At 40.6% G+C, this 27,850-nt stretch overlaps 4 protein-coding genes across 4 annotated transcripts; 3 read left to right on the top strand and 1 right to left on the bottom strand.

The window, feature by feature from the left end:
• Window positions 1-1,381: 1,381 nt before the first annotated feature.
• Window positions 1,382-10,144, bottom strand: LOC115674876 (condensin-1 complex subunit CAP-D2). The gene is made up of 17 exons (XM_030597395.2): window positions 9,903-10,144; window positions 9,464-9,774; window positions 9,003-9,163; window positions 7,730-8,915; window positions 7,416-7,607; window positions 5,481-6,122; window positions 5,172-5,348; window positions 4,756-4,823; window positions 4,405-4,627; window positions 4,222-4,321; window positions 4,003-4,118; window positions 3,871-3,928; window positions 3,356-3,507; window positions 3,071-3,272; window positions 2,184-2,345; window positions 1,979-2,069; window positions 1,382-1,608 (listed from the first exon to the last, which is right to left on the bottom strand). Exons 1-17 carry the CDS (start codon window positions 10,033-10,035, stop codon window positions 1,590-1,592), a joined length of 3,993 nt encoding a protein of 1,330 aa, XP_030453255.2. The 5' UTR covers window positions 10,036-10,144; the 3' UTR covers window positions 1,382-1,589.
• Window positions 10,145-14,291: 4,147 nt separating this feature from the next.
• Window positions 14,292-16,163, top strand: LOC115674729 (uncharacterized protein At5g39865). The gene has a single exon (XM_030597218.2). The coding sequence runs from the start codon at window positions 14,907-14,909 to the stop codon at window positions 15,972-15,974; it is 1,068 nt and encodes a 355-aa protein (XP_030453078.2). The 5' UTR covers window positions 14,292-14,906; the 3' UTR covers window positions 15,975-16,163.
• Window positions 16,164-19,102: 2,939 nt separating this feature from the next.
• Window positions 19,103-21,298, top strand: LOC115674731 (lycopene beta cyclase, chloroplastic/chromoplastic). Its single transcript, XM_030597221.2, has one exon. The coding sequence runs from the start codon at window positions 19,468-19,470 to the stop codon at window positions 21,004-21,006; it is 1,539 nt and encodes a 512-aa protein (XP_030453081.2). The 5' UTR covers window positions 19,103-19,467; the 3' UTR covers window positions 21,007-21,298.
• A 1,813-nt stretch (window positions 21,299-23,111) lies between these two features.
• Window positions 23,112-26,096, top strand: LOC115674832 (uncharacterized). Its single transcript, XM_030597343.2, has 3 exons — window positions 23,112-23,475; window positions 24,417-24,681; window positions 25,551-26,096. Exons 1-3 carry the CDS (start codon window positions 23,193-23,195, stop codon window positions 25,783-25,785), a joined length of 783 nt encoding a protein of 260 aa, XP_030453203.2. The 5' UTR covers window positions 23,112-23,192; the 3' UTR covers window positions 25,786-26,096.
• The last annotated feature ends 1,754 nt before the right edge of the window (window positions 26,097-27,850 follow it).

The following is a 27,850-nucleotide window of genomic DNA, read 5'->3' as shown; positions in this document are numbered from 1 at the left end:
CTCCAAAGCTATAAACATCATCACTCATATATGTAAATTGACTTGTTTGGTAGTACTCCGAGTCAAAGTATCCAAGGATTCCTCGTACCAATCTCTCTCGACCAAGAAGGTGTGGCTTCATTTTGCATCCCCTGGCTATTCCAAGTACTCCAAGTCCAAGTATACTTGTGGGCTTTTTGTAGGTTTCGAGCTCACAGATATTCCTGCCTAGCTTTGGATAGAGATCAATGCTAAGATACAAAATAAACGTGGACATTTGAATCTCACCTTGGCAATCCTGGGGATGAAAAGGACTTCCTCTGTACCCTTTCGTGCAAAAAAAAATATCCTACCCTGTGCGTCGAGTTGTGATGAACGTAAAAAGAGCAAGACTCCCGTAAAATGTTGAAATTATAGTCGATGATCACCCATTCGAGCTACACTGGAACGTCCCATGGTAAATTGTGCAAATCAACTTGATACCACCACCAATTTCAGTCAACCACGAAGGCATACTTGGCACTATGGCTTTGCCATCGAGAGTCTTAAAATTCATGCTATATCCAGCAATTTCATAGGGGTCGAAATCATACAGAAATTGAAAACCATTAGAGCACTGGTCAAATTCGAGATTGCATGTATATTGCATGTATTTCTCGCTTTGATTGTGGATATATTGATTGAGATATTATTTAATAAAGCTTATAAATAGGCTGATATATTCTTTATTAATGTATAAATGGCGCTGTGCATTAGGAGTCAAAGTCGGTGCACTTAAAAAGAATCCATCTTCTCCACAAGGGATGCTAGTCCGAACCTAAACTATAATTATCATTATAAATAGTCTGGTTAATGAGCGTATGGGACATTTGTTAAATATGCTTGATGAGAAACAATTCGATTTCCAAATTTAGACAGAGTTTTTAATCTTCTTACTGTTGGGTAAACTTGAAGAGAAGTGACGAAAATCAGGAAAAGTAGAAAAAAGAGAGCATTAGAAAGTAAAATCTTGAATGAACTTGAATTTTAGATTATGTGGACCGATATCATCTAAATCATTAATCACGTCAATTTCATCATAAGGTCCAAATGATCAATGGTTCAACTGGACTTGGTCAACACGATCTATAAACCACGGACTGATTTTCCGTCCAGACCTATCCAACTCTGCTTGGGACATGGGACCTTCATGTTACCCTTTAAAAATCGCCTCGCGCCATTTTATCATACTCCTTACCGCACCTAATCCCGCCCAATCTTAATCTACATGTCTTTTTTTCCCACTTATTTATTTAGGACTACTATTACATGTAAATCAATTACTTTGTTACAAAAGAAAGGGGAGGAACTTTTATTTCTATAGTATCACGATTTATATTGAGAGAGAGAACAATCAAAGATTAAGCAGTGAAGCCGATCGTTTTACATTTTCATAGTTCTTTGGATCATTTCAATATCAAAGGGAAACATCTCATGTTTACATACAGATACAGGCTACACAGTCGCATTGCAACAAACATTCCAAAAGAGGTCTTGCCACCAAGATGAGGGCTTCCCTCCAACCGAATTGTCCGACGCTGAAGACCGGATGGTGAAATGCTCCAATCAATTTACAACTCTTCTTTTGACCTGCAGATTCGAAAGCACATTAGATTGCGGTATAATTGTAAACACTAAAGTCTCCTTGACAAAAGGAGATGAGCCAAGCCAGCTCACTCGAATCACACTGCCTCGGGACTTCTACATGAAACTTACAGGATATAGAAAAGGCATAAATTGACAGCACATAAAAAAAGAGCTACAGAATAGGAATTCAATATGATTTGGCTCCTTTTGTGCCCAAAAAGACTATAGTGAATTATCACCATATCAATGGAATAGCGTATGTTAACAATAAGTTCATTAGATTCGAACAATTCATGTGGGTATAAGCTGTGACCATCACATATAAGTATTTGCAGAAATGCAGGGACAGGAACTGAAAGAGTGCAAACTCTACCTTTGCTTTACCCTGAGATTCTTTCTTGTGGATGCAGAAGCACTGCTAGTTTTACCCCTAGTTTTGGCTTCCTTGGCTCTGGATTTGGACCCTGTATGTGCCACGTATATACATCCAATTGAATGTTAAAGACAAGGTACGCGGCTTATGTTATCGCAGGCAAAACGCAAACAAATTTAACTGAAAGCCAGATAGATTGCAGTACCTCTCAAAACAACTTTCGGTGATTGAATTTCCATGTCACCTGATTCTTGTTCTGTTACCTCACTGGAAGCACCAGAAGACTCTTCCGACTCACTGTTAGAATTCGGATTACCACTTGGAGATCCGTTGGTATCTTCTATTGATGTGTTAATAACTTCTCCCTCTGTACAGAATATAACAAAATGAAAAGTTATTTCCATATACAACTGTGCAGCAAAGCATCCAAGTCATGTTAATCCCCTTTATTCTCAGAAGGAGAAGAAATATATCATTTGTCCCAGTCATGAGATTTTCATGGATACAACGCTGCAAGATTACCAACAACAGTGGTGTATGGAACTATAAAAATATGCTTAGAATCAAATGCAAGTTCATGGCATTCAAATTTTTTTTTGTTGCATTACTGAAACCGACATCGTCAATGTAGCAGAAACAAAACTTCAAGTTGCAAACCAAGTCTCACCTGGCTGACTTACTACCAAAATGATAATTGACAGGTGGACTTATCCAACCTTCTCATGATTTTGCCTCAATTAGGGAAGAACAGAGAAGCATATGTAACTTCAACCACTAGTTAGACAACATGTTCAACTGGCAGTGGCCTCCATATTGTTCAATAATCAAGAATATACTTTATGAAATATTAGGGTGTTTAATTCTGGTCAACTGCAGCCATGATACTTTTAATAGGAGAACCACTACGCAAAGTGATCTGTTAATCCTTCTCTACCTAGGGCTTATTCAGCCTTTTAAAACTACGCTAACCTCGAAGATGCGTCAAGCTTTACTATATTGTCCTGAACTATTATGACAAAAATCTGACCAAACTTATATCATGCAGATATTTCTGTCTAAGTTGTAAGCTGTCCTAGATGCCCAAACACCAACCTTCAGTTGAGTCAAGTTCCACACCTTCCACTCCAGAACTACAAGATGACGTAAAGGTTTCCAAGCTACCCATCTTCTCTTGATGAGCCTGAGCATTTCTTGCAGTAACTTCTTGTTCCTTCTTCTCGGTATGGACCTTATTAAGTTTCTCTTCAAACTCCTCGAGACATGTTTTCAATTCTGGTTTGGCAAACTTCTTCCCCTGCTTCAAGCAAGGTGTACAAAGATATGAATAGCCAAACAGAAAACTATGGTACTAGAAGCAGATATTTTGCTAATAAGTACCTTGCTCAAAATGCTTTTAAAATGATCCATGACAGAGTCCTCGGCAAGCGCATGTTCATAAGTTTTAGATAGTTCAATGAGCTTTTTGAGTCCCTTTTCAGTAAAAGCCAGCTGAGAAAGACAATAAGAGATGCATTCCCATTGCCTAATATCTGCATCAGAACCACAGAGAATGATAAAAGGTTATCAAGTAATAAGAAATTTAAACCACCTCCCATCACCTATTTAAGTGCGAAGAAAATCAAGTTCCAGGTGATCTACTCCAAGAGCAGAACTGAGAGCAGGGAAAAGTTTCTCATAAAGATAAATGAGTCTCCACAACCTTCATGACTCTCTTGCCCAAATCAGGGATTCAACCGGTCAAATCATGCCACTTGGAACTCCAAAAGTGGAATACCATACAATGTACAATTATAATTTAACAGTTTACTCAAAGGCCAATTAAGATCACAATATGTCACAGCCTCTTCATTCCATAAAATTTACAAATAAAAAGCAAAATTTTTGGCACCCACCTGTCACTCCCCCAAACCTGTGGCATAGCTTCTCAACAAGAGCTTCCATTTGCTTGTCCTAACATTTCGAAAGATGGTAAATTCAATGTTTTGATGATAGAGAATCCTCTACATGAATTAAGCAAAGCAAACCTTCTTGATGGAACTGATCAAAAACTGCATAATGTTGCAGAAAGACTCTCTCTTCAAATTCTGGCTGGATAATTTGCCCAATATATCCGGAAGTAGATTGTATATTGGGTTGCTTCCTGCACCAAGGAGAGAAATATTATAAGAAGAAATTAAAAGGGAGTGACCATGTAATATCTTCAAAATTGTTATACATTTTATCAGCTGTATACCATAATTTACCTTTTTTAGACAATTCATTAAAAAATAGTTTAGCCAAACTTGAAATCCTGTCATCTTCATCTTCCAATCGCGCAGCCATTTCATTTATGTAACCTTTCACCTGGACAAGCAATGGCATTTCCAATCGTCATGAATCTGATAATACTTATATCATTGTAAATATTCCAGGAATCTGTCCTTTACCTTCATCATATCATTCAATATGAGATGGGAGAGCACAAGAACAGCATTCTTCCTAACAGATAGAGAAGGATCTCGTAACCGAGCATAGACGTTTTCAGTCCATGGTTCTAGTAAATTAGGAAATCGAACTGCCAAATCGCCAAGTGCTATGGTGCAGTTGGAACGAACAACCTCAGATGGTGAATTTTCAATGATGGTGAATAGAAGCTGGAGATTGGCATTGCTGGAATCATCATGAACAAAAGATGTGAGACCTAAGTGCATTTCTCTAGACAAACACACATGAGCAAGGACCATTTATAAACCCACAGACATGCCATCTTGAGAGAGAGAGAGAGAGAGAGTCCGTACCAAAAACTTGCATCTATTATCATAAACCGACATAAAGCAAGCATTCCGGATGCTTGTAATTCAGGATACTGAAAAAATAGAAAGGTCTTGTGAGTTTGCTGGGCAAATAGTAGACAAGAACACATGATTAAAATGTTAAGCGTGCAATAAAACCATATGACGGCAAGTCCAGTCAAGCAATGGAGACAAGGAAGCAATTACAGTCCTCAATTCAAAGTAGAGTAAGCATGATAAGTCATTGCTTAGTTTAATTCATTCTTCAAGTGATAGGAGAAAGTTATGCTTGCAACAGAACAAACCAAACCCGAATATCAAATCTTAGTGATTCATAGAGCAAGAAGAACCCCAATCTACATATGATCTAACAAAGTGTTCATCAGATAAACAGAAACAAATATAACAAAATTATCAAGCACCTTTTGCATCAAACCAAAGTTTCTACAGAGCTTTGATAGGAAAGGTGCACAGCTTCCAATCAAATTTTTTACAGAGGAAGTGCCAGAAATGATTTCTGTCTCTGCTCTTTCGGCTAGTGAATCAAGGAATGCATCCTCGGAAGCTGCCAGACCAAGTTCAGCATTGATGCCATTTTCCTGGAGGAGACAAATGAGAAGCTCTCAATCACAAATGAGAAGCTCTCAATCACAAAAGACTCAAGGTTTCGAGTGTACATTCAATATTATTGCCATCCAATCCTTCAAAATCACATCTGTGGTGTATCTCACCTTATGTTTCTCTCCGAGTGCCACACCATCAATTTCAGCTTTCTCCTTTTTGGATCTCTGTTTTCTGATTTTACGAGCACAGATTTCAATATATACCAGTTGGTTCATAGCAACGTGACTGACAACGAAAAGAAATTTACTTAGTTTGGCTACTTGAATCGTTGTAAGGCTACTTGTGCTACAATTCTCAATATCTTTCTGTATTTCATCTCCTCCACACACATCAAACACAGAATTGAGAGATTTTTTGACCAGTTCAGCTGCCAAAGTTTCTGGTGATGAGTGAAGTGTATATATGGCACCTATTGCTTTATCAGCAGCAGCATACCATATCTTCTCTGGTAGCCAAAAACCAGTGACCAAGCTTTCTAAAATACCAAACAACCTACTACCATTACTCGTCACAAGTCTTCTCTTGTCCTCTTCAGACAATCTTTGAATAGCTATGCATGCTGTTCTTGCAAGTAAAGGTTCCAGTTTTGCCCAGCGTCCAAATCCAATATCAATGATGTCTTGAATGTGAGAGCCGAGGATGCCAGCAGATGACTTTGCTGCCATGCCAAGCACAGATAAAGCACCGCGACTTTGTTCTGCAGTAGTTCCATTGACATTAAAGCAAAAGAAATCCCACAAAGCAGAAACCTGCAAGTAGGTCTCATTAATTTATGATTCCTTAAGGGGAAGAGGTTGCAGAAAAGATAGTCTCACATAAGAATTTTTCAAGCAATGCAATTGAACAACATATGGGCCATTTTACTTTCCACATTCAATCATTAGCTCTTTTACAGAATTATAACCAAACATTACTCAATACTTCTACAAGTAAATGAAAGACAGTCTTTATGACAGAGGAAAGATCAAGCCATCTTTCACCAGTTGGAAATGGAAACAGTTAATGATTATGGAATCTGTAGCCTCAAAGGAGACGCAATGAAAATGTAAAGCCAATACTCAGCGAACCAAAGCCTAAAAATGGCCAGTCTTTTCTTTTGCTTTCTTAATATGAATGGCCAATCTGCTTCTTGCCTGTATCCAGATTCTGATTTCAAATCTGGATAGATAGATAGATAGAGGGCTCAAAACCATAAACTATTGCTGGATACCCAAAAGTATACTGCTTTAACAATTAACTATTGTAATTATAAGTTGCCAATCACCGCCACTTTTTTTTACTCCTCCTGGAATTAATTCAAATTAGCATAAAAGAGTACATCAAAATGGTCATGCTGGTCCTAATGCTAATTAACATGCAGTACTACATTTGCAAGACTTATGCTATGGACCTAAAGTGTAGGCTTTTGTTAAGCTTATTACTCTTAAACAAATTGCTAACTGTACTGCTTCCGGAGCCAATCAATTCATAAGATATGTGAAAATTCTACGCAACGTCAAGATAATGGAATAATCTACATATGCCACAGTAAGAACGCAGAAGTTCATGGAAAAACTTAAAAAGCCATGCTTCCACAGATGACTAACCCAAAGGTTTATTCGCTACCCACCCATGTTAACGAGAAAAAGGAAGAAGGAACAAGTAATAGTATGCAACTAAGCAACTTAGATGCTAATCTGGAGTCATCAGCCTGATGTATCTTTAGCAGTTACAATAATATTAATAATAATTATAGCAATCCTAGTAGGAGTAGTAATGGCAGTAGTAAGAGTAATAAGATGATGATGATGATACTCCACCACTGTATCCTGTTATTGCTATAAAGATTCTTCAAGAGTTCAACTACAACCATTTCACTAGTCCAAATGAATCATTATGATCTATCATAAGCAGCCACAAACTGGTAAACTGAATTTAACTAGAAGACACGATAACTGCTTCTAGTTTTCGTGACAAAAAGGAGTGGAATTAAATTGCAATTACTCTACTATAATTCTCAACATCTAGATAAAAAATCTACAGAGCTGAGAGAATGAACATACCATAGCGGTTGTTATATCTCCTTTTGATACCAGGGCGCCAATAATGAATTCCAGAGCAGCTAGATCACCTATGTTAGAGTCAACAGCTAGACTGACTAAATTTTTGGCTGTCTCTACTGGGTTTTTCCTTACGTAAATTGTAATAAAGGCATTCTCCACAGCTTCATAGATGGATTTGTCTGGAGAAAACGCCTACAAGATAGTAAGTATAAGACTATAAATGTCAAGTTCATTAAAAAGCTGGTTCCACATTATTTATACCAAACCACCAGCTTTTCCGAAATTTCAAAACAATAATGAGGATAGAAGTTTACCAATGGCAACATCTTACGCAAGCAGGCTTCCGAGCCATCAATCTGGAACTGTCTGCACCTCATCAACAACAGTATAGTGTTCTCGACATCGGTAGCAGAGGATGAAGCCATCAATTGTACAAGGTTCGGCATCGTGGCTGATACACACTTAGAAAATCTCAATCCAGCTTCAAGAGATGCAACCAAGGCTCTGGTCTGTTCCAAGTTGCCAACATCTGGCACAGAACTATCTTTATTAGTGACCACATCTTCCATATGGGGGAAACAACTATCAGGTAAGCTATTTTGTTGTTCCTCAGACATAGTTTTAGCATTGCAATCTTCAATTTCTCCATCAGCATTGCATTTATCATCAGGTGGTAAACCATTAGTTTCACCATTTTCATGGATAGTGGGTTCAAGCTCATCCAGCTTCTTCTTGTAATGCTCCAGTGTAGCTTCAAACGAAGCTATTCTAAGCTGCGGACCAAAAGGGTTATGCTGCAACATCGTGATAAGTAAGTTTAATGCTGATTTTCTGACAATGGCACTCTTATCCTCCAATCTTCCAGCAGCAACAGTTGCAACCTCATTCCATACTCCGATTGTAACAGAATGCTCTTCACAGAGCTCACCCCAGACCTGAAGTACTCGACTTCGAGTGTAAGCTGAGACATCCCTACACCTTTCCAGCAAGATTTCCAGCATAGCTTGCTTTGCTCGAAGGCGGACAGATTGAGAACTAACCTCACCCTCGACCTCTTTGAAAGCTTTGGCAACCAGCTTTCCTAAAACTCCAACTAGAGCATTTCTTATCTTATAAGATTCCCCACCAAAATGTGATACAAGTACTCCAATGTTGGTCGATATCAACTTTGGCATCCTGTCAGCCAGTTCAACTAGAAAACGTCCAACATTTTCAGCTCCTACAGTGTCCTTAACATAGTCTTTTGGATTGGTCCTTCCAATCTCTCTTATTAGAGAACTGGCCAAGCTACCATCAGCATATTTTCTCTCAGCCCCTGCGACCGCCTCAGCCATGTGGGTGACAACAAAATCATATTTGTGAATCAGATGCATGATTGAGGCACACGATTGTGCTACATAATGGTATTTGCTGGCACAACTCCCAATGATACGACAGAGAGCATCTTTCGCCTCGGGGTCTTTCAAGAGTGAAGCATTCTCAAACATTGAGAACGTATTTCTACAATTACCAGAAACAAAGTTCAATCCATAAGAAAAAACCTAAAGATAGATTCAAAGGAATTAACTTGCCAGTTTCAGCACATACTTTGCAACAAAAGACAGGTAATTTTCATCTGGATCCGATGATCCAAAGAGCAACGAAAGGTTGACCTCTAAGGAGTTAGCAATTAGATTTAGCACCCGTCCCCTCTGTTGTTCCCAGTTCCAAGAGTTTAGAGGTTGTTTCTTCCTTGCGGTTGCCGTCACCTGAACCCACGATCCAAAACCTCACTAAAATTCTCACATGATAATAATCCCATTTACAAGCAAAATAACACACATAATGTTTGTATGACACTAGTGGCGATATTTGACAACCTTCTTGTACATGAGTGGAATGGGCGCAACAAGTCAATTAAGGCAAACAGGAGCTCCAAACGGGTAATCATGAAATATGATGGAAAGGGAGTTTGCTAATTCAAAGAAAGTAACCAGAGACACTTAATCAGCTCAATGTGCTTGCCCATCGGATGTTATCCTCTAATTTCAAAAGACGAGCAATGATACCTTCGAATTGTTGCCGGAGCTAACGCTCGACTCCTCGGCAAGCACAATGCTAAGCAGGAAGAACGTGTAAATCTTAAAGGCGTTGCGGTGCGAACCGACGCGATCCAGGATCATGCCGTCGTCATCCTGGCGCGAGAGCGAGTCGACGTTCGGGAGAAGCACGCTGAGATTCGACCTGAGGCTCTCGGCGACGTTGAGCTTGCAGGACGGGGCGAGGCCGGAGAAGCTGCGGACCAGCGAGTACACGCGGTCGAACACGTCCTGCTCCTCCACGCAGAACAGCTCCTTGTCGGAGAGATCGAACGACACGCCTGCCCACGGGACACTCAAAAGGGGTCAACAAACCCTCGAGAGCAACAAAAGCACGCCAGCACCAGCACCAGCACCACGGCGGGCATTTAACTCGCCGTCGGTTGCGGTGCGCGAGTTTGAAGCGAACCTTTGACGAATTCTTCGAGTTCGGAGGAGCGAAGCGAGGCGACGTCGACGGGGTTCTGCGCGCAGAGCCGATTGTCTTCGGGTTCCTCCTCGAGGGCCTGCAGATTCGGGGGGAAGACGAAGGGAGGAGCCATCGTTGCCGCGCGCCGAGGGAGAGATTGAGAGAGTTGTTTCTCGTCCTCGTCGCTTGTTGTTGTTGCTGAGATTTTGCTCACTGGTCGTCCATGGCCGAACCTGCAACTTTCAAAATGCGGGATGGGGCTTGGAGAGGAGCGGGAAACGGGAGGAGATGCGAGATGCGAATTTGTCGGGTCGGGGCGATCAGCATGTCATGGGCCATGGCCCATGGGCTCTCTCGTGGCCTATGGAGAATTTCGGGTTTTGGAGTGCATGACGACGGGTCGGGTTCTACCTTAAACATAAAAGAAATACTCGGTAGATATGGGGAGGGTTTCTGTGTGGTCATGGGTATTTTTGTCTTTCTAATTTGGGTTTTTAGTGTAGATTTGTAAATTACAAATTTCAAATGTGATATATGCAAGGGAGAAAAGCCGAAGGGAGATATTGGACATAAATTTATTGTATGAATGATATTCCAGTCTTAAACTTTACAATTTCCTCAATTAAATTCTAAACTTTTGCACAAAATTCTAATGAAGATGACTGGATCGCCACGTCAACATTAGAATTTCATATAAAGGTTTTAAAATTCAATTGGCAATATCAATACCTTCCTCCACGTTCATCAAGAGATCCAATAGTAGGGTCTCCTTCTAGATATTCCTGGTAGAATTTTTCTTGCTCAGGCCATTTCTTTCCATGTTTGGACGGTCTATCATCCATCTCATTATATTAGGATCGAATCGGCATCCGATATCCGTACAATTGTGAGATTAATTGGGTGATTTACTGAAAATTTAGATGTCTTCGAAATTCGAGGCCCAAACCGGTAAAGGTAGGCCCAATCAACAAATCATATCCGTTCACCTCACCAGCGGCAGCGAACGCAGTTTTCCCAGTTCTTCTGCTACGACAGGGACCGGAGCGTTGAATACTTCGAAAGCTTCAAAGCTGCCGGTGCTGCCGGTGCTTCTTCTCCTCTCTCGCCGGACGTTCTCGCGGGAGGAAACCCCGGATCGCTCCGCTCGCTGGGCCCTCTCCGATCCCGAAGAAGCTGGAGGGCCGAAGATCGCCATGGCGGTGCCATGGGGTACGACTCTGTGGGTGGCGAGGCTGGTGTGGGTAGCCCTCCGGGGCTGGCTCTCCTCCTGCCTCACCGTCGCCGACGACGTCGCCTCCTCCATCCGCACCGGCGACATCGGCCCTTTCCACGTCGGCTGATCCCGGCTCCGCGGGAGCGATCTCTGGTTCGTCTCGCCTATTCCTTTCTTTCTAGTCAAGCTCGTGCGGTCGTCTCTGCTGTCTGAGTTCGTGTTCGCCGGTTTCTGGTCGAGCCGGACCGGCGACTTCCTCGTTAACTCAGCGCTCGAATCAGCATCATCATGATCATTTCAACGAGCTATGCGTGTGAACTGTGCAGGATGGGCTTTGAGTAATTTTGATGTTAAGGATGAATTTTGCGCGGTGTCGTCAATGCTAGTGGTATCGCATTAGTCGTTCCTGTAATTATTTGCTCGATCATTGGAATCTTATCTCGAGCTGATTGCGATTATATCTCCATTTTCTCGGTGGTAAAAGTGGGAGGATAGTCTCCTCCTTAGACTTTAGGGGTTGGAGTGGTAAAGGAATGTGTTTGAAGCGGAATGAGAAACTGGAGATCGCCTCCATTTGCCGGCCCCGGTGAACACACAATTCAGCATTCCTGTCATCAAGCAAGGCCATTTTTTTTCTCTTTGATTATCACAGTATCCACACAAAAGGGTCCAAACAAATGGAGAATGAAAGACTGCCATAGAATAAGAACCGAGTATGCTCTTGCGCATATTATGTAGACAATTCTTTTCTCAGCTGAGGGATCAAATGGGGGAATAAGGTGGTTAGTACAGATTCTGGTTTGCTAAATCTAAAATATATTAGGTAGCTTAGATGTAATGCGACTCAGTGAGAAACAGTCTCGGCTGATTGTGATCATGAGGGAGGATGTTCTTGTTGAAATGATTGAAGGAAATGAAAAGGATGGAAGAAAAAGGATAGGCCCTGAGATTTTACCTAAAGTACACATTGCCTAAGCGAGCGGTTCGGGCTTTAACGTTCCCTAAGAGAGGCTGACACCTAGCTTTGACTGTCAATTGCAACTCTGAACATTTGCTTGCAGTTCGTTGGTGTTGTATAAATCTACTTGAGAACCTTGTTCACATGGTGAGCACACTACAAGGTGATGCTTGCCTTTTTCAACCTTGTGAATATTTGCCGACCGTCGGGAGCCTGTATTAGCCAGTAAACACAGGAAACAAAGTGAGGCATTGAGAGTTTTAAATTTTCACAACTCTACAGTGGAAAGTCTTGAGGACTGGGTCATTGATTGGTAATCAAACAGTTCATATGACATGCTTCTGGAAAAAAAAAGGAAGAGTTGCCGTGCAAGTTAATTGCCTAAAGTGGTTCTGCTTTTGGTGCTTGTAATGTGTCAAAGATTGGTTTTCTATGGGCCTAATCTACATCTGTAACTAAGAGTATTAGTCCCCAGTCCTTTTAATTTTGCCCTGACATTCCCTTTTCATTTACTTCATCTCTTCTCTTGGAGGAATACACGTATTTTAAAAAGATTTACTTATTGCTCTAGTTAAGTGCAGTAGTCCTCTGGCCATGTCTAAATGGATAGAGTTACTGGTTTGCACAAAATGAGTGTACTATAAGGATTACAAGTCTTCTTTATCCGTGCCCAAAAAGATTTGCTCACACCCCGAAAGTCTCTGACTATGATGTTGCAAACTGAGGCCTTTGTTAGAATTTTGCTTGTGGATTAGAAAGAAAAAACTGTTCTTTATTTGGTTCTGCAGCAGAGTTTTATGTTTTCAGCATGTAGCTGATATTCTACTCTGATTTTGCAGATTAAACTGAATAAAAAAGACGACAATATGCCGTATGAATTTGGATAAGTGCAATGCCGTGGACTTCAGAGAATTACTTTGCCCGTAGCTCCGTAAAGTGGGTGCGGTTGAGATTGAAAGCAGTTGACAAGTGACTTTTAATTGGATAGGTGTGATATATTTTGATTGTGTTGGTTCAGTTGCCTGGTGGTGTAACTGGTTCTGTTATAGCTTTGTTCTTGCGTTTCATCAAGCCATCAGATGTTGCTTAAGCACTTGGCATCTTCAAAATTGAAGGGTGCTCTGTACGATGGGGCCCTCTATCTGATGTGGCCCCATGGGCAGAGGACAAAGTTTTTTATTGTACACGGGTGAGATTTTGATGAATTCTGGAAGTTTGATCATCTTTGATCTCCACCTTATTCTACTATGTACCTCTTCCCTTTGAGTTTGATATCTCCATTTCCCTCTTAAGCTGACGATAGTTTTCTTTTGACATTTTGGTTTCCTTTCTATGATACAAAAAGGAGAACCATATATACGAACCGTGAAATGCTTTGTTCACTGTTTATATGTTTGCACATGGTATCATGTTGTCTGCTGTGAATCATGGGTTCATCCATCGTCTCTGTGATCCTGATTTTGTGCGTTTATACATTCCTCGAAATCAAGAGTAAAAGATTTCATAAAACGAATGTTATATCAAGCAAAAGATTATCTTTTAGGAGCAGACATTAGCAGTTGATTACTGTGCTTAATACCTGGACCTGCATTTTCGCAATGTGAATGCGTGACTAGCAAATTTGAAGGACTATTGCCTAATTCGTGACAATTTGAAAGGAAAGTGAGCCAGAGAGTGGCAAAGGATTGCACGAGTAGAAGTTAATGACCGAAACAGTTCGATAATACATTCTCCACCGCCTTCTGACCTTTCCGGTCTGTCAAATGTCGATGTTTTCTCTGAGATCGAATGCGACTTCGTACGTGTTGTCACGTGGTTATAACATGCAGCTTTCCCCAATTGCCAAGGAGATGACAACTATCCGTCACCATCATATGACCAGTGCACCATATGCCCCATTACATCAAAGCTTGTTTGCTTTCAAAGTTGGGGGTGTGGGGGCTCTCATCATCACAGAAAGATAAGAACCATCCTTTATCACCAACGACCAGGACAAGGCCCCGGATAAAAGATCAAGCTGGTGTCTTGCGTTCTTATTGGGCACTTTGGACCAATTTGTCACATGATTATGCACACAAAAGTGCAGGTCTCTTCCGATTGGAAGAATCATAGCACGTTTTTTTTTTTGGCTTTTGTGGGCATCTGCACCAAATCGTCAAGAGTAGCTGTGAAGTTCATTATAGTTGGGTGACAACCATTTCTGTTCAAACTGAGAGCTATGTGTAACCTACCAATGGCGACATAACCACAATAACTACCTAAGAGAAGACAAATTCCCTTAGGAATCCTCCAACCTAATTAAATAACATACATTCAAGCCATCATTTGCACATACTGTGTACTTGGGTTGCTTCGACTCCGATCTAGAGGGTCTCATTCGATTAATGGAAACACCTAATGGAACAGACCAAAATCCAATTCCCCTGTTTACAAAAACCTTCCAGAACGAAACCTTAGAAGCACATTCCAATCTAGCAAGCTTTCTGGGGAGTGCCCATACCCAACTTCAGCAATGATTCAAGCAAACTCCAATAACCGCATTATTAATGTCTACCAGCTTTAGTTTATCATCCTCCTTCAACGATTCTTGAGAGGTCCCTCTCACCAACAATTCACCATCTCTCCCCACTCTCTGCAGACTCTTCTAAGCCTCGCACTAGCGCTGATGCTCTCCCAATGCTTCTCTCTCTAGAAGCAAGCACAGCTCAGAAGAACCAGAAATTCCAGTGAGAGAACCAAAAGGCATAATTGAGAGAGAGAGAGAGAGAGAGAGAGAGAGAGAGAGAGCAAGAAAAAAATAAGGTAGACACTATACCATTTCTGGCAACCATTCATGGGATGCATTGTCTCAAGATCCAACACTCCCACCGCCACACACCCTGAAATCCCCCATTTCTCTCCGTTTGATTCTGCATTTTCTCCATATTCTTCACCATCACCAGCCAAAGCAAGAACTGTTTCTCTTGCAACTCCTCTTGTCCACCACCCGCCAATTAAGAAAGGTGACACCCACCATTTGGTCTCTCTGACATCCAGCACCTATGGTTCTCTCCTCCTCATTGACCCCCAGAACACCAGATTGAACATCCAGAATCTGTCTGAGCAGAAGCATTTACCACCTCCTCAGACTCCCCAAAAAATGGCTGAGCCTCAAACTCATGTGGAAGATTCGAATGACGCCCCATCACCGGATTCCGTCATCAACACCTGGGAGCTCATGGATGGTCTAGATGACTGCGATTACGATGGTGAGAACTTCAGGATGTCTGCTTCTTCCATTTCATGCAAGGCTTCAGATTGCAATGGCTATGAGAAGAAAACAGTTGACTCCACAAAATCATATGAAATTCCAGCTAAGATCAGTGGCAATCGTGAAATGACAGTCGGTCCAATGGTGGGATTCGAGGATCATTCTCCCCCATCCAACGACAAAAATTCTTCATTAGGCAGAGAAGATAGGGTAGTTCTGTACTTCACCAGCTTGAGAGGAATCAGAAAGACTTACGAGGACTGTCGTGCCGTCAGAATGATATTCAGGGGCTTGAGAGTGGCTTTAGATGAGAGGGACATTTCAATGGACTCTTCCTACAAAAAGGAATTGCAAAGCAAGCTCAAAGGCAAGGCACCGAGTCTGCCTCAGGTCTTCATAAGAGAAAACCACATTGGCGGTGCGGAGGAGATCAGGCAGCTCAATGAAAACGGAGAATTGGCGAAGCTTTTGGAGGGATTCGAAGCGAGTGATGTCGGGTTCATTTGCAAGACATGCGGGGAAGCAAGGTTCGTGCCCTGCCCTAGTTGTAGTGGGAGCAGGAAGGTGTTCGATAAGGACGACAAAAGATTCAGAAGGTGCATGGATTGCAATGAGAATGGATTGATTCACTGCCCTAGCTGCTGCTCCTGAAAGCCGAATTCTGGAATCTTTTGCTATTGCAAGACCAGCAACTTTCTTGTGCTATAACATCCATGCCAACGAGTTCCTCCAGATGGGGTTCCTTTTCTTCGAAAAGTTGCTGTTTCGAACTGTCTTATCTGCATTAGTTTCTTTCCTCCATGAATAAAAGTGAAATAAAGGAAAGATTCTTTGTGTTCATGATGAATGTTATTTCACATTCTTACTCCTTTCTTTCCTGGGACTGCACTGCTTTCTTTGCCGATGTCTCCATAGACAGCTTGAATTGATCACGTATATAGGTCAACCATGCATCCTTGTTCACCTTTTCTTTTCGACTGTCTTGCTTTAGTTGCCTAGCGAGAAAACTGTAAATCTTCCATGCTCACAGCTATGGGACAAGTTAATAGGTTTATGAACCAAAACAGGGAAATGCTTGATGTTCTTTTTCTGCCCTCCTCTTGAACCGTTTGAAATCAACATTCAACACATGCAAGCAGTTGCAGCTCAGCACTTCCAGACTCCGGAGAACTCAAAGAAGGCCAGGCTGCTTTTGCATCAGTTGCCTGGCTGCATCGAATGAATGCGATGTCAATTCCCTCTGCAATGGAAAATTGATTCGCGCCGTAAATCGCCATAGGCCTATCGCTTCTGCAAGAGCAAACTGAACAAGCGAGTATCCTTCAGACTTTTGTTCTCAGAATCAGTTATTCCTCTAACCACTTTCTCAGGATTCAAACTTCCTATTGTTCTTCGTTCGCCCAACTGGTGCCGAGAAGTAACTGTTGTAAATTTGAATGGCTTCGAATCAAAGAGCAATCAAGTCGGACTTTGAGGCGTGATATCACTTTCCTTAAGGATTTATTTGCCGCACAATTGTTGCTAATGGTCACCAGCAAAAATCCTCCAGGATACAACAAAGTCTCAAAATGAGAATACTAAATAGCAATTCTAATATTTCTCCAGGGTCTATCTAGAAAACAAAAGAAAATGATGACTGTAGTTTTCGAAAGAAGACTTGAAGAAATTGATCTCTTTTTTCTTTCTTGCCAAAAACTGACATATATAGAAATCGGTCTTAAAGAACATTGGCAACTCTTCACGAAAAGTTACAAAGCTAACAAAGATATTCCTTCAGAAGAAGTTGCAAACTGAATAGATGCAACCCTTCGGAAAAGATTGAAAACTGAACAAGTATAATCTCCAAAAGTTGTCTTGGAAAGACACATGTAAAATTCGGAATAAAATAAATAAATAAATATATATATATAATTCCGAATTTTCATAATTTCGAAAATTACTTAATAAACAAAAAAACAACCTTTCAAATAATAAAAATTAATAAGATAACCTTACGAAATAAAATAAAAATATAAAGGGATTAGTGCTAATTAAACCGCGGCCGCGCAAAAGTGCTAAGTGCGCCAAAATCGCACAATTATTCGCGCACCCGCACGCGGGTATTGTGTGGACTAGCACACACCCCATTGTCTTCACTCTAAAGAGCAAGAAGATATTCACAGTTATAAAGTGGCCCACTTTCTCAAAACTTTCCTATGTGGGACAAATGAAAATGCACTATTTTGTTTGTTTTACAAACAAACAACCAACAGTAACTGATTTTCATCAGCAAAAAGAGAACAGGTGCCGAAAGCCGAGCCGGCGTCGTTAAATATCATCTTTTCAAGTTGTTGCGATACTTAGACAATACAAATATTACCAATCTAGCGCGCTAGCATGTAATTATCTGCAGTACAGAATATAACATTCAGCCGTCAGTTAAATGAACTGAAGGTTCTCAAGCATTACATCAAGACCGCATGTTAATCAGTACTTATTTCACCACCACAGAGTACAAGGGAAATTCTATTTTCACTTGAAAACAGAGGTCCGAACATAATGAGACATTAATGGCCACGACACCTGCGGCTCGTGGAATCCACACATGAATATCTTCAGTCGTGGTCATTATCATTATCCCAGCCTTAATTCTACCGTGCCCGTTCGATATTTAACTCAAATTTTTTTTTTTTAATATGTTCATTGCAAATCTTAAAACTTATCACAAAAGTGCAATTTAGTCCTAAAAATTTCAAAAAATGCATTTAAGTCCTAAAATTTATCATGAAAATGCAATCGAGTCATAAAACTTTCAAAAAGTACAATCAAGACCTAAAACTTGTCAAATTGATCCAGTCAAGTCTCTTCATTAACTGCACTTTTTGAAAGTTTTAGGACTCGATTTCATTTTCGTAACAAGTTCTAGGATTTCATTTCGCTTTTCGAAAATTTTAGAATTAAATTGTACTTTCTTAACAAGTTTTAGAACTTTCAGTGCACTTATCCTTTTTGTTTGTGGGGAAAAGATTTCTAAGGCAAGATCGACATCGACGCCTGCGAGCATTTTCGTAAGCTTATGAGACCCTTTCAATCTAGAAATGTTTGATTTGACTCAAAATTACTCGATACTGCCACGGAAGACAATAAAGCATGTAAACGAGCCTATCTTAATAGCTCCACCAACGTGTTAGCAGCTCGTAGCTCTCACTAGATGAAACGTAGCAAAGCTATGAGCACAACTTCTCTCCAAAGATTTGCCTATGACATGGTCCGAATTTTCGACCTCGAGAAATACAGAATGGGCACGAGACCACTTAGCTTAGCATTGAGCCAACCATGCTACATGGTGTCTTAATAAAATATTGAGAAATTGATACAAATAATCTTTAACTTTGATTCAACGTGTAATGTGATCTTTGAACATTTAATTTATTCAATGTGATCCCTGAACTATAGCCTAATGTGCAATGTGATCCCTAAACTTTCAATTTGTTCAATGCGATTCCTGAATTTTTGGTACATATTCAATTTAATTCCTGAACTATATAAAATTATTCAATGTTGTCCTTTCATTGTCAAACAAGTACAAAAAATTTAGGGACCACATTATACGTTAGGCTAAAGTTCAAGGATCATATTAAACAAATTAAAAATTCAGAAATCACGTTACATATTAAACCATGAAACTATTTGTGTCATTCACCTTAAAATATTTTACTGCTCGCAGGTTTTATCCAAATTTATGTAGACTCTGTTACCGAGTAAGACCCACCTCTCTTCTCGTCGCCGCGGACGGACCACACAAGCATTACCTTTGCAAAATCTCTTGGCTGTGCTCTTTTCCACTTCCGTTTCTGGCCTCCCAAAATGCCACGCTTCGTCCTCGCAACAATCTCTCTCTATCTCTCTGCGAATTTGCGGCTTGGTAAGTCATAGTACCCGAAAGCTTTTGTTCATGATGAGCTAGTTTTAGTCGAGAATACTACAAGAAAATGGCAAGACCCTCTTGTTCTGTTCTTGCAATTGTCCTCCGCTGTAGTTTCGGTTGTTCTGTAAGACTTGTGTTGGTTCCGCGATAAGGGGTCTGTTCTTTATAAGGAAGCGGTTCGGGGATTGGGTCTTTTGGGTCAGAATTGGATTTGCTTCTTGTAGAGCACCTGAAGATATGAATAGGAAGTTGATGGATACTGTGCTGAAAACGCATAATCAGCATGGGTTCTTGCGCCCAGTTTGTGGGTTCTCAGAAACTGTTAGCATTTTGAGCTCATCAAAGCTTCAAAACCAGGAGCTCAGGCTTAGTTCGAGGAAGGGTCATTTGAGAAGGGCTAAGAATGGGTGTATTAGGGCAAGCAGTACTGCTCTTTTGGAGCTTGTCCCAGAAACCAAGAAGGAAAACCTCGATTTCGAGCTTCCCATGTATGACCCATCGAAGGGCCTCGTGGTGGACCTAGCCGTGGTGGGAGGTGGCCCTGCGGGGCTCGCCGTGGCTCAGCAAGTGTCAGAGGCGGGACTCACGGTTTGCTCCATTGACCCATCCCCCAAGTTGATTTGGCCCAATAATTACGGCGTGTGGGTGGATGAGTTTGAAGCCATGGACTTGCTGGATTGCCTAGACACTACCTGGTCCGGGGCAGTCGTGTTCATTAATGACCAAACGAAGAAGGATCTTGGAAGGCCTTATGGCCGAGTTAATAGGAAGCAACTCAAGTCCAAGATGCTCCAGAAATGCATATCGAATGGTGTTAAGTTTCACCAAGCCAAAGTGATCAAAGTCATTCATGAAGAGGCCAAGTCTTTGATCATATGCAATGACGGTGTCACAATCCAAGCCACAGTGGTTCTTGATGCCACTGGTTTCTCCAGATGTCTCGTTCAATATGAAAAACCCTACAATCCCGGTTACCAAGTGGCATATGGGATACTGGCAGAAGTGGAAGAACATCCCTTTGATGTGGATAAGATGGTTTTCATGGACTGGAGAGACTCGCACCTAAAGGGTGATATGGAATTGAAAGAACGAAATAGCAAGATCCCCACTTTTTTGTACGCCATGCCATTCTCTTCGAACAGGATATTTCTGGAAGAAACTTCCCTAGTAGCTCGGCCTGGATTAGCAATGGAAGATATTCAGCAAAGAATGGTGGCTAGATTAAAGCACCTGGGGATAAAGGTGAAGGCCATCGAAGAAGATGAGAGATGCATCATCCCAATGGGTGGGCCCCTTCCTGTGCTCCCTCAGAGAGTTGTTGGCATAGGTGGTACAGCTGGAATGGTGCATCCTTCCACGGGTTATATGGTGGCGAGAACGCTAGCAGCAGCTCCAATCGTCGCAAATTCCATAGTAAGTTATCTTGGTTCCGACGGGGGTGTTTCAGGCAATGAATTATCCGCAAAGGTTTGGAAAAATTTGTGGCCCATAGAAAGGAGGAGACAGAGGGAGTTCTTCTGCTTTGGTATGGATATTTTGCTTAAGCTCGATTTACCGGGTACGAGGAGATTTTTCAATGCATTTTTCGATCTAGAACCTCATCACTGGCACGGGTTCTTGTCGTCTCGATTGTTTCTGCCAGAACTCATTTTTTTCGGACTCTCGTTGTTTTCACATGCTTCCAGTACGTCAAGGGTAGAGATTATGGCGAAGGGAACGTTACCGCTGGTAAAAATGATGGGCAATTTGATACAGGACAGAGAATTCGATGACTAGAGTCTAGATTTAGTGCAATCTTTGCTGTATGCTTCGATGTGCGCACACACACATCTTCATGTTAACTTACAGGTACTGCAGAACATGTCAATATGAGTACCACGAACGAGCTATTAGACTAGCTGATATTCGCATTTGATCACACTTTCAGTGTAATATTTTTTTCCTTTGTAAGACAGAGGTGCTCTCCAGTATCCAGAGGTTCATGGATTAATAATAGTGAATATCTGTGTAGTGGAGCTTCTGTATCGCTTTGGTACTATGATAGAAATGTTCACTGGCTAATCATCTATCTTCTGCATTCCCATGATGTTATGTTATGCTTAGCAGGTTATAGCTGAATAACAGTATCTGTAGAGTGTGTTTTTTGTGTATACAACTCAAGACTAAAAGGGTCTGCTAAAACTTGTGCTTTGCACAAACTAGTCGAACCGATACAGAAAGACTGAGGGACCGCATCTTGATCCTGCAGTTGTGTCTGATGGATATTCCTTGTCGCCGGATTGTCTCTTGAGGTTCTTTCGTTGATTAACTTCAAACTCGACAAGACAGAAATTTACCCGACTTTGCGAAGTTAAAGATTGTTTGCATTCGCCACAAAATGTCTATTATTTCATGACAATGAGCAGGCTGTGTTATATTTTAGATGTTACTGCTTTTTGGGTTGAATTTTGTGATCTCATTTTGATAATTAGACAGGTATTGATGGATGATGAGTGATGTTTGGGCTGTGGATGATCGACGTGATGCTCATGCCTAGGCCAAAATGTCAAATTAGCATTTACTCCCATCCTTTGCACAAATTTTGCATTATGGTCAATTTTGAAAAGAAATGATCTGTATCCAATCTGCTACTCTGAGATTTCAACGTAATCGTCGACGGGTAATTTTTAAATTAAAAGAAATCATAATAAATTGGTCGTTGTTCACTCACAATATTCAATAAATGATTGCTTCTAGGATGAATTTACCTTTTCACATTCCTCTGTTTTGGTCAAATTACTTGTAAACTCCCCCTTATTTTCCATAATAACTCTGACGACCCACTAATTTTGTTCGGGCCACATTACATGGGACTTTCTGTAGTCCCTCAAAAGACTGATCTACTTACTGTCTTAGAAGTATTGTACCATAATGAATTTTTGTTGCACTTCTTACTTAAAAAGTTGTATCTCACAAATATATTTTATGAAAAGACAATGGTTTGTGAATGATTCGATCAAGATCAAAGGGGTCTAAGGTATTTCAATCCCACTTTAATTGTCCTACTAATATGACTGTCGTCTTCAGATTTCGAAGCATTTATTTATAGGGATATCTTAGAAAGACCGTAAGCCCAAAAATACGACCCTTGTGTTGTTGATTATAGTGTTAGGGGATTTTCAGCTTAGGAACCGAATATTACATGCTTAATTAACATTAATTGCATGCGAAATGCTATGAATCAAATCACATGTTCGAACCAAAAGCCTCAACTTATTTAGTTGATGAGACTTACTTGATATTTTATTAGTCTTCATATAGCCGTTTCCCATGCCCCTATCTCTCGTGTTATAGAAAAAATGGAAGATTAGACCTGTCAAAATGGATCATGAACCGATTTTTTAACCCATATTTGATGGGCTGAATTGTTATATTAATTTGTTATATTCAGTAAATGGGTTATAAATGAGATTATAACAGTAAAGCTAAAAATAATATGTGTGTTAAATAGGTTCACAACTTATTTAGATCCAACCCACTTATATGACTCTTTTCACTCTCTCTTGCCCTCACTTTATCTCACTCTTGCTCGCTTCGTGCTCTCACCTTAGTTTGCTTATCGATTTTTCTAGATTATGTTAAATATGAAAGTGTTTTAGCAGTATGGATCGGATTTGGTCATATATGTATCACTAGATTTGTATTGCATAAAAATAGATCTAAATCAAGTTAAATAAATCAAATTTGGATTATTTTCAACTCGACCCACCTGCTGGACGGGTCTTCCAAAGATTAACTAAGAAAGCATTTAATTGAGAAAATTTGATTATCTAAAAGGAGGGAAAAGAAGATGGCCCAAAAGAAAAACGAAAGAGATAATGGGGGCTTATCCCCAAACTCCGCATGTCATATCACGCCCACGTCAAATTCCCCCACCTTTTACTTCCTCTTCCCAAACATAGCGCCAAAATCTAGAGAACCCGATGGCGAGCTCGTCGTCCGATGACTTCTCCGTCGTGGTGCTGGCCTCCGACCTCGGGATCGACGCGCGTCCGTTCCTGCTGAAGCAGCCGGCGGGCTCGCCGCCGCCGCCGCCGCCCGAGGCCGCCGAAGAAGACGACGTTGGCGACGACTGGCACGATTGCTCTCAGGACCTCTCCCACGACGAGGACTTCTCCGACCTCGAATTCCTCCAGTTCTTCAGGCTCCAAGGGTCCGACAAGGCCGGCAACCGGATTTTCCGCATCGTCGGCAAGTACTTCCCCGGTGAGCGGAACCTTCTTCTTGTCTTGGAAAGATTCCAATCGAATCTGACGCGACTTCATGGGCTGATGGTGGTAGGGTTTGATCTGGATTGAGGGGTTTGGCGTCTTAGGCTCGTGGTAGTGGAGAGATGATATTCCTTTTGTTCCTTTTTAGGCAGACGGAACTGATTTTGTTAACCGATCGAGTAGTAGACGGCATTCGCCTTTACAAGAATCGGTCGTCGCGGTGCGATTACGTGCTGTTCACCGTCTAGATGCTGAAAATTGTCATCGTTTAGTGTCAGAGAGGAGCTGACCACCGTAGCTTTGCATTTTTGGGAAGTATTAAGTAGAGAGATACTTTCCGGCCAAAAGAAAAGTGGAGAGATCCTCAATTTCCAGCTGAATTTCAGGGCATTCTCAAAATGTTCATTCACAGGGGAAGATTTGGGCTTTTCACCAAAAGGTTGAGTGAGAGTGGAGTACTCGAATGCGAGCTTCCTTTTAAACTAAACCATAGCCACTTCTCGTTGTTCATTTCAGAGCATGTCGCTTGCAGAACGCTTTGTTTCTTGATAGAATGACCTACCTCATATTTGAAAGGCTGTATCTTTCGGATGAATTAATAAGCGGAGGGGAAACTCCATCTTCCTGGTCGCTCATTAGGTGTTTGTGTAGCTTAATTTCCTTGAATGCGTTTTGCATTCTCCCATGCTCCATTATCAATATTGGACTGACCGGTGCAAATGGCTTGGCTGGACAATTCTTTTCTTTTCTGCATTATGGAGTCATGCCCAAGTAGAAAAATATGGAATTGCGTTTGAAAAGAAGTTGAGACGATAAAAAGGTTTTCTTGGATATTGTTGGTTCTTTTGTTCCCAGCTCCAGTTGTGACTTGTGAGTGATGCTGGAGAAAAGTTACTAGAATTTTTTTTAAAATACTGTTGCTTTGTTGGTTTACAGCTCCTGTGGTGAGCGGAGAGCGGCTCCGGAAGTATGTTTTTCATAAGATATGCAGTGAGCTTCCTGAAGGGCCGTTTTGCATTGTTTACATGCATAGTACTGTGCAGAAGGAGGATAATTCTCCAGGCATATCTATCTTGAGGTGGATTTATGAAGATCTCCCTATGGAAATTAAGGAGAGACTTCAACTTGTCTATTTTGTCCACCCTGGAATTCGTTCAAGACTGGTCTTTGCCACCCTTGGTCGATTATTCTTAAGTGGAGGGTAAGCTGACTTTTACTAATTACTGGGGTTGCTGCCAGTTATCAATCCTAGATTTGATGTGGTTTTCCCTTCTTCTTCTTCTTCTTCTTCTTCTGTTTGGAATTGGCGCCTTTGGTCTGGACCATTTGACTGGTCCAGCAAGGGCAGTTTTGCTGTCACAGACATCTGTTTGTGCTCTCGATAGGGTTACTTCTTGGGGCATATATTTTGATTATGTAACTCGAGAAAGTAAACCGTTTGTAAATCAACATAAACTTTGTTCAGGTTATTCAGTTGGAGAACTCCTTTAGCAGGAAAATTTTTTCTTGTTACTGGTGTTGTTTCTTTGCAGATGTTGAAGATAACACCGAATTGTTTGATGCTTTGACTTTACTTATTGAGTTAGATTCTGAAAATTTAGTATTGTTTTATTAAGCCCTCACACTTTGAATAGAATAGTTACAGATGTAAGAATGATTTGTTATAAGAAAGGAGAGGAACTCTGTCAAACGTATTTTGGATCCTAGAACTAGTGAACAGGTGGAAATAAGTCTAGGATGCCATTAGTCTTTTGGGCGAGTGATCTTTTTGTTTGAAGTTGTATACAAATCCTCGAGGGGGAATATTGTTGCTATTCCTCTATACTGAAGGACTGCTATCATTCAACACACGGATTTGTGCCATTATAGATTGCACTTCTCTATGTAATTTTGATGAGTCATGCTACGAATTTAGCAAATGTTAATGCTCTCTACATACTTCTGTTTCTGGTAGGCCTTTTAGCAAGTGAATGTGCACTTTCTGGTTGGCACCAAAGATGTGTGGGTGACATCCTTTGATCAACTTTTTTCCCTCTCAAATTTGCTTTTGGTTTGTTACTTGTTATGCAGGTTATATTGGAAAATCAAGTATATAAGCCGCCTGCAATACCTGTGGGATGACGTAAAAAAGGGAGAGATAGAAATCCCAGACTTTGTCCAAGAGCATGATGACATTCTCGAGCATAGACCGCTCACAGATTACGGGATCGAGCCAGACCCTCTTTATTTAACCGAGGTGCCTAACACAACCTACCCCTTTGGGAGGTACGAAGACAGATGGGCAACAAGGGAGTACATGTCTTGACAATCATGAAAAATTAAGCAGCAATTACAAGCCGATGCTAGCTGGGTATGGGTAATCATATCCAGTTTTGTACAGAATAACTCTGTCTGGTCACTCGAATTTTCACTCTGTAATCCTTTAGCCTTGTCTTGTGGGACTAGTAATACTATGAGTCGTGAAAGCATTACGATTTTTCCATTCCGTAAGTGGAGATTTGCTAGAATACCTTGCAATGTATTCCCCTCTGGTTCTCTAAACTTATCTACATACACATATGGTGCTTATATGTTTGTCTGTAAGCTGCATCTATATTAAGCAGAACCAATTGCATATGCTGTCCTACCGGCTTTAACTTTTTAGAATAATGATTCTTCTTTCTAGCTAAAGGCCCAATGGTACAATCTCATAAGCTGTCGCCTTACTTTTGTGAAAAGAATCTCGGATATATAGCATGTGCATATTATGCTACTTTGCACATTTCTCTCAGCGAAAACACTCAAGCTTTTTTGGATGTTGGTGGCTATGACATGGGCTTGATTGGCCAATGTACCGTAACTTTTGATTGACAGACATAATCTATTCGTTTTTTATTTGAACCCTTAAGCTGGAAAGGCACGTGATCAGCTTCCGCGGTCTTTCGTCTTTCGTCGCTGTACCATGACCCCTTCTGATGTTGGGTATGTTTCGACCAGACAAAAACAGAGCGAGAGTAAAAAGGGAGATGCTATAAAGCTTTGGTAACGGGTTTATCAAGAGCCAAATATATGTTGTCTCAAGTCCCCACTACATTCGACCAAAAAGAAAAAAAAGTCCCAACTACAGGCGATGTGGAATACAAGAGGAACTTTCCTCCATTTTGTCTTCTTATTTGGCTTTATCCTCTCACTTGGGCCGACCATTAGAAAGACGAAACATCATGTCATGTCTCAAACATAAGCTCAGCTCTGGCTTAAGATGTTAAGGGTACGTTTGACAATCATTTTGTTCTCGAAAATAATTTTTGATCAAAAATAATTTTTTTTTATTTCGTGCTCGGGAACAATTTCTAAGCATTTGAAGGTATTTGGTAACTGTCCAAAATTTCTATTCTTAGAATTAAAAAAGAAAAAGAAATGCGTTTAGTAACTGCACAAAATTTCTTTTTATTAATAGTATTTTAATAATATTTTAATTTTTTAAATATTTCTTTCTTTTTATTTTTCTTTTTTTTCCCTTCCTTGGCCATGGCCAGGTCACCGACACCGGTGACCGGCCACAGGCTAGGACCGGCGAGGGTCTAGCCCTCGCAGGCCTTGGCCTTTGGTCGATCGCTAGTGGCTAGTGATTGGCGACTGGCCATAAGCTAGGAAGAAGAAGAAAAAAAAAATTTCTTTTCCATTTCTAATTCTTGTTCCCAAAATCAAGAAGTAACTTTTTTTTGCTTCTCGATTCTGTTCCAAAAGAACAAATTTTTGCAAATTTGTGCCCAAAAACAAAAAATTTACCAAATGGATTTCTGTTCCAAAACTGATTTTGAGAACAAAAAAATAGAAATAGTTATTATTTGGCCGGTTGCTAAACGCACCCTAAATCAAAAAATGCTGTGCTATCAATCATAATGCCAAACAGAAACACTGAGATAGATATACTAGATTAATTTACAAACTAAGGTACCAAAATTTCATTGAGAACTTAAATAGACTCTCTAATCATAATAATCACCTGATAAGCTAATTTATTATTCATGCTCAAAAAATGGGTTGAACTCATGAGACCGAGGCCAAATGAACAGACTGGTTTTTGCACACGCTCTATGAAATTTGATCCAGACAAAATTTTCTCCAGGAACAACTAAATTAGCCAAAAAAGGATGAAGAGAAAATGATTTTCTACGAGAAACGAGACAATGTCGGAAATAGGAATACAACATTAAATTTAAAAAAAAAAAGAATAAGAACGATGAGGGATGGCAACGTTTTGTTATTTATTCTATATCGATAATGGTTCTATTTCAATCATCACATTATAATCGAAACATATTAATTCTTTTAATTTTGGGTAATTATATTTAGGGAAAATTCCAAATCAGTACCCAAAGTGAGGTTAT

This window comes from Syzygium oleosum, unplaced genomic scaffold (assembly GCF_021117445.2).
Source record: "Syzygium oleosum isolate NSW1041296 unplaced genomic scaffold, Sole_v2.1 Sole_v2.23, whole genome shotgun sequence".
NCBI classification, from domain to species: domain Eukaryota; kingdom Viridiplantae; phylum Streptophyta; class Magnoliopsida; order Myrtales; family Myrtaceae; genus Syzygium; species Syzygium oleosum.
Note: the sequence above shows the minus strand (reverse complement) of the source record. Positions and strands in the feature narration are given on the sequence as shown.

Excerpts from the sequence above, each read along its gene's own strand:
- LOC115674876 (XM_030597395.2), bottom strand. The coding sequence starts at position 10,035 with ATGGCTCCTCCCTTCGTCTTCCCCCCGAATCTGCAGGCCCTCGAGGAG. Across the intron at positions 4,824-5,171 it reads ACTTTGGTTTGATGCAAAAG|TATCCTGAATTACAAGCATC; the intron begins GTGCTTGATAAT and ends CTATTTTTTCAG. Across the intron at positions 3,508-3,870 it reads CAGGTTTGGGGGAGTGACAG|ATATTAGGCAATGGGAATGC; the intron begins GTGGGTGCCAAA and ends GTTCTGATGCAG.
- LOC115674729 (XM_030597218.2), top strand. The coding sequence starts at position 14,907 with ATGGGATGCATTGTCTCAAGATCCAACACTCCCACCGCCACACACCCT.
- LOC115674731 (XM_030597221.2), top strand. The coding sequence starts at position 19,468 with ATGAATAGGAAGTTGATGGATACTGTGCTGAAAACGCATAATCAGCAT.
- LOC115674832 (XM_030597343.2), top strand. The coding sequence starts at position 23,193 with ATGGCGAGCTCGTCGTCCGATGACTTCTCCGTCGTGGTGCTGGCCTCC. Across the intron at positions 23,476-24,416 it reads CGTCGGCAAGTACTTCCCCG|CTCCTGTGGTGAGCGGAGAG; the intron begins GTGAGCGGAACC and ends GTTGGTTTACAG. Across the intron at positions 24,682-25,550 it reads CGATTATTCTTAAGTGGAGG|GTTATATTGGAAAATCAAGT; the intron begins GTAAGCTGACTT and ends CTTGTTATGCAG.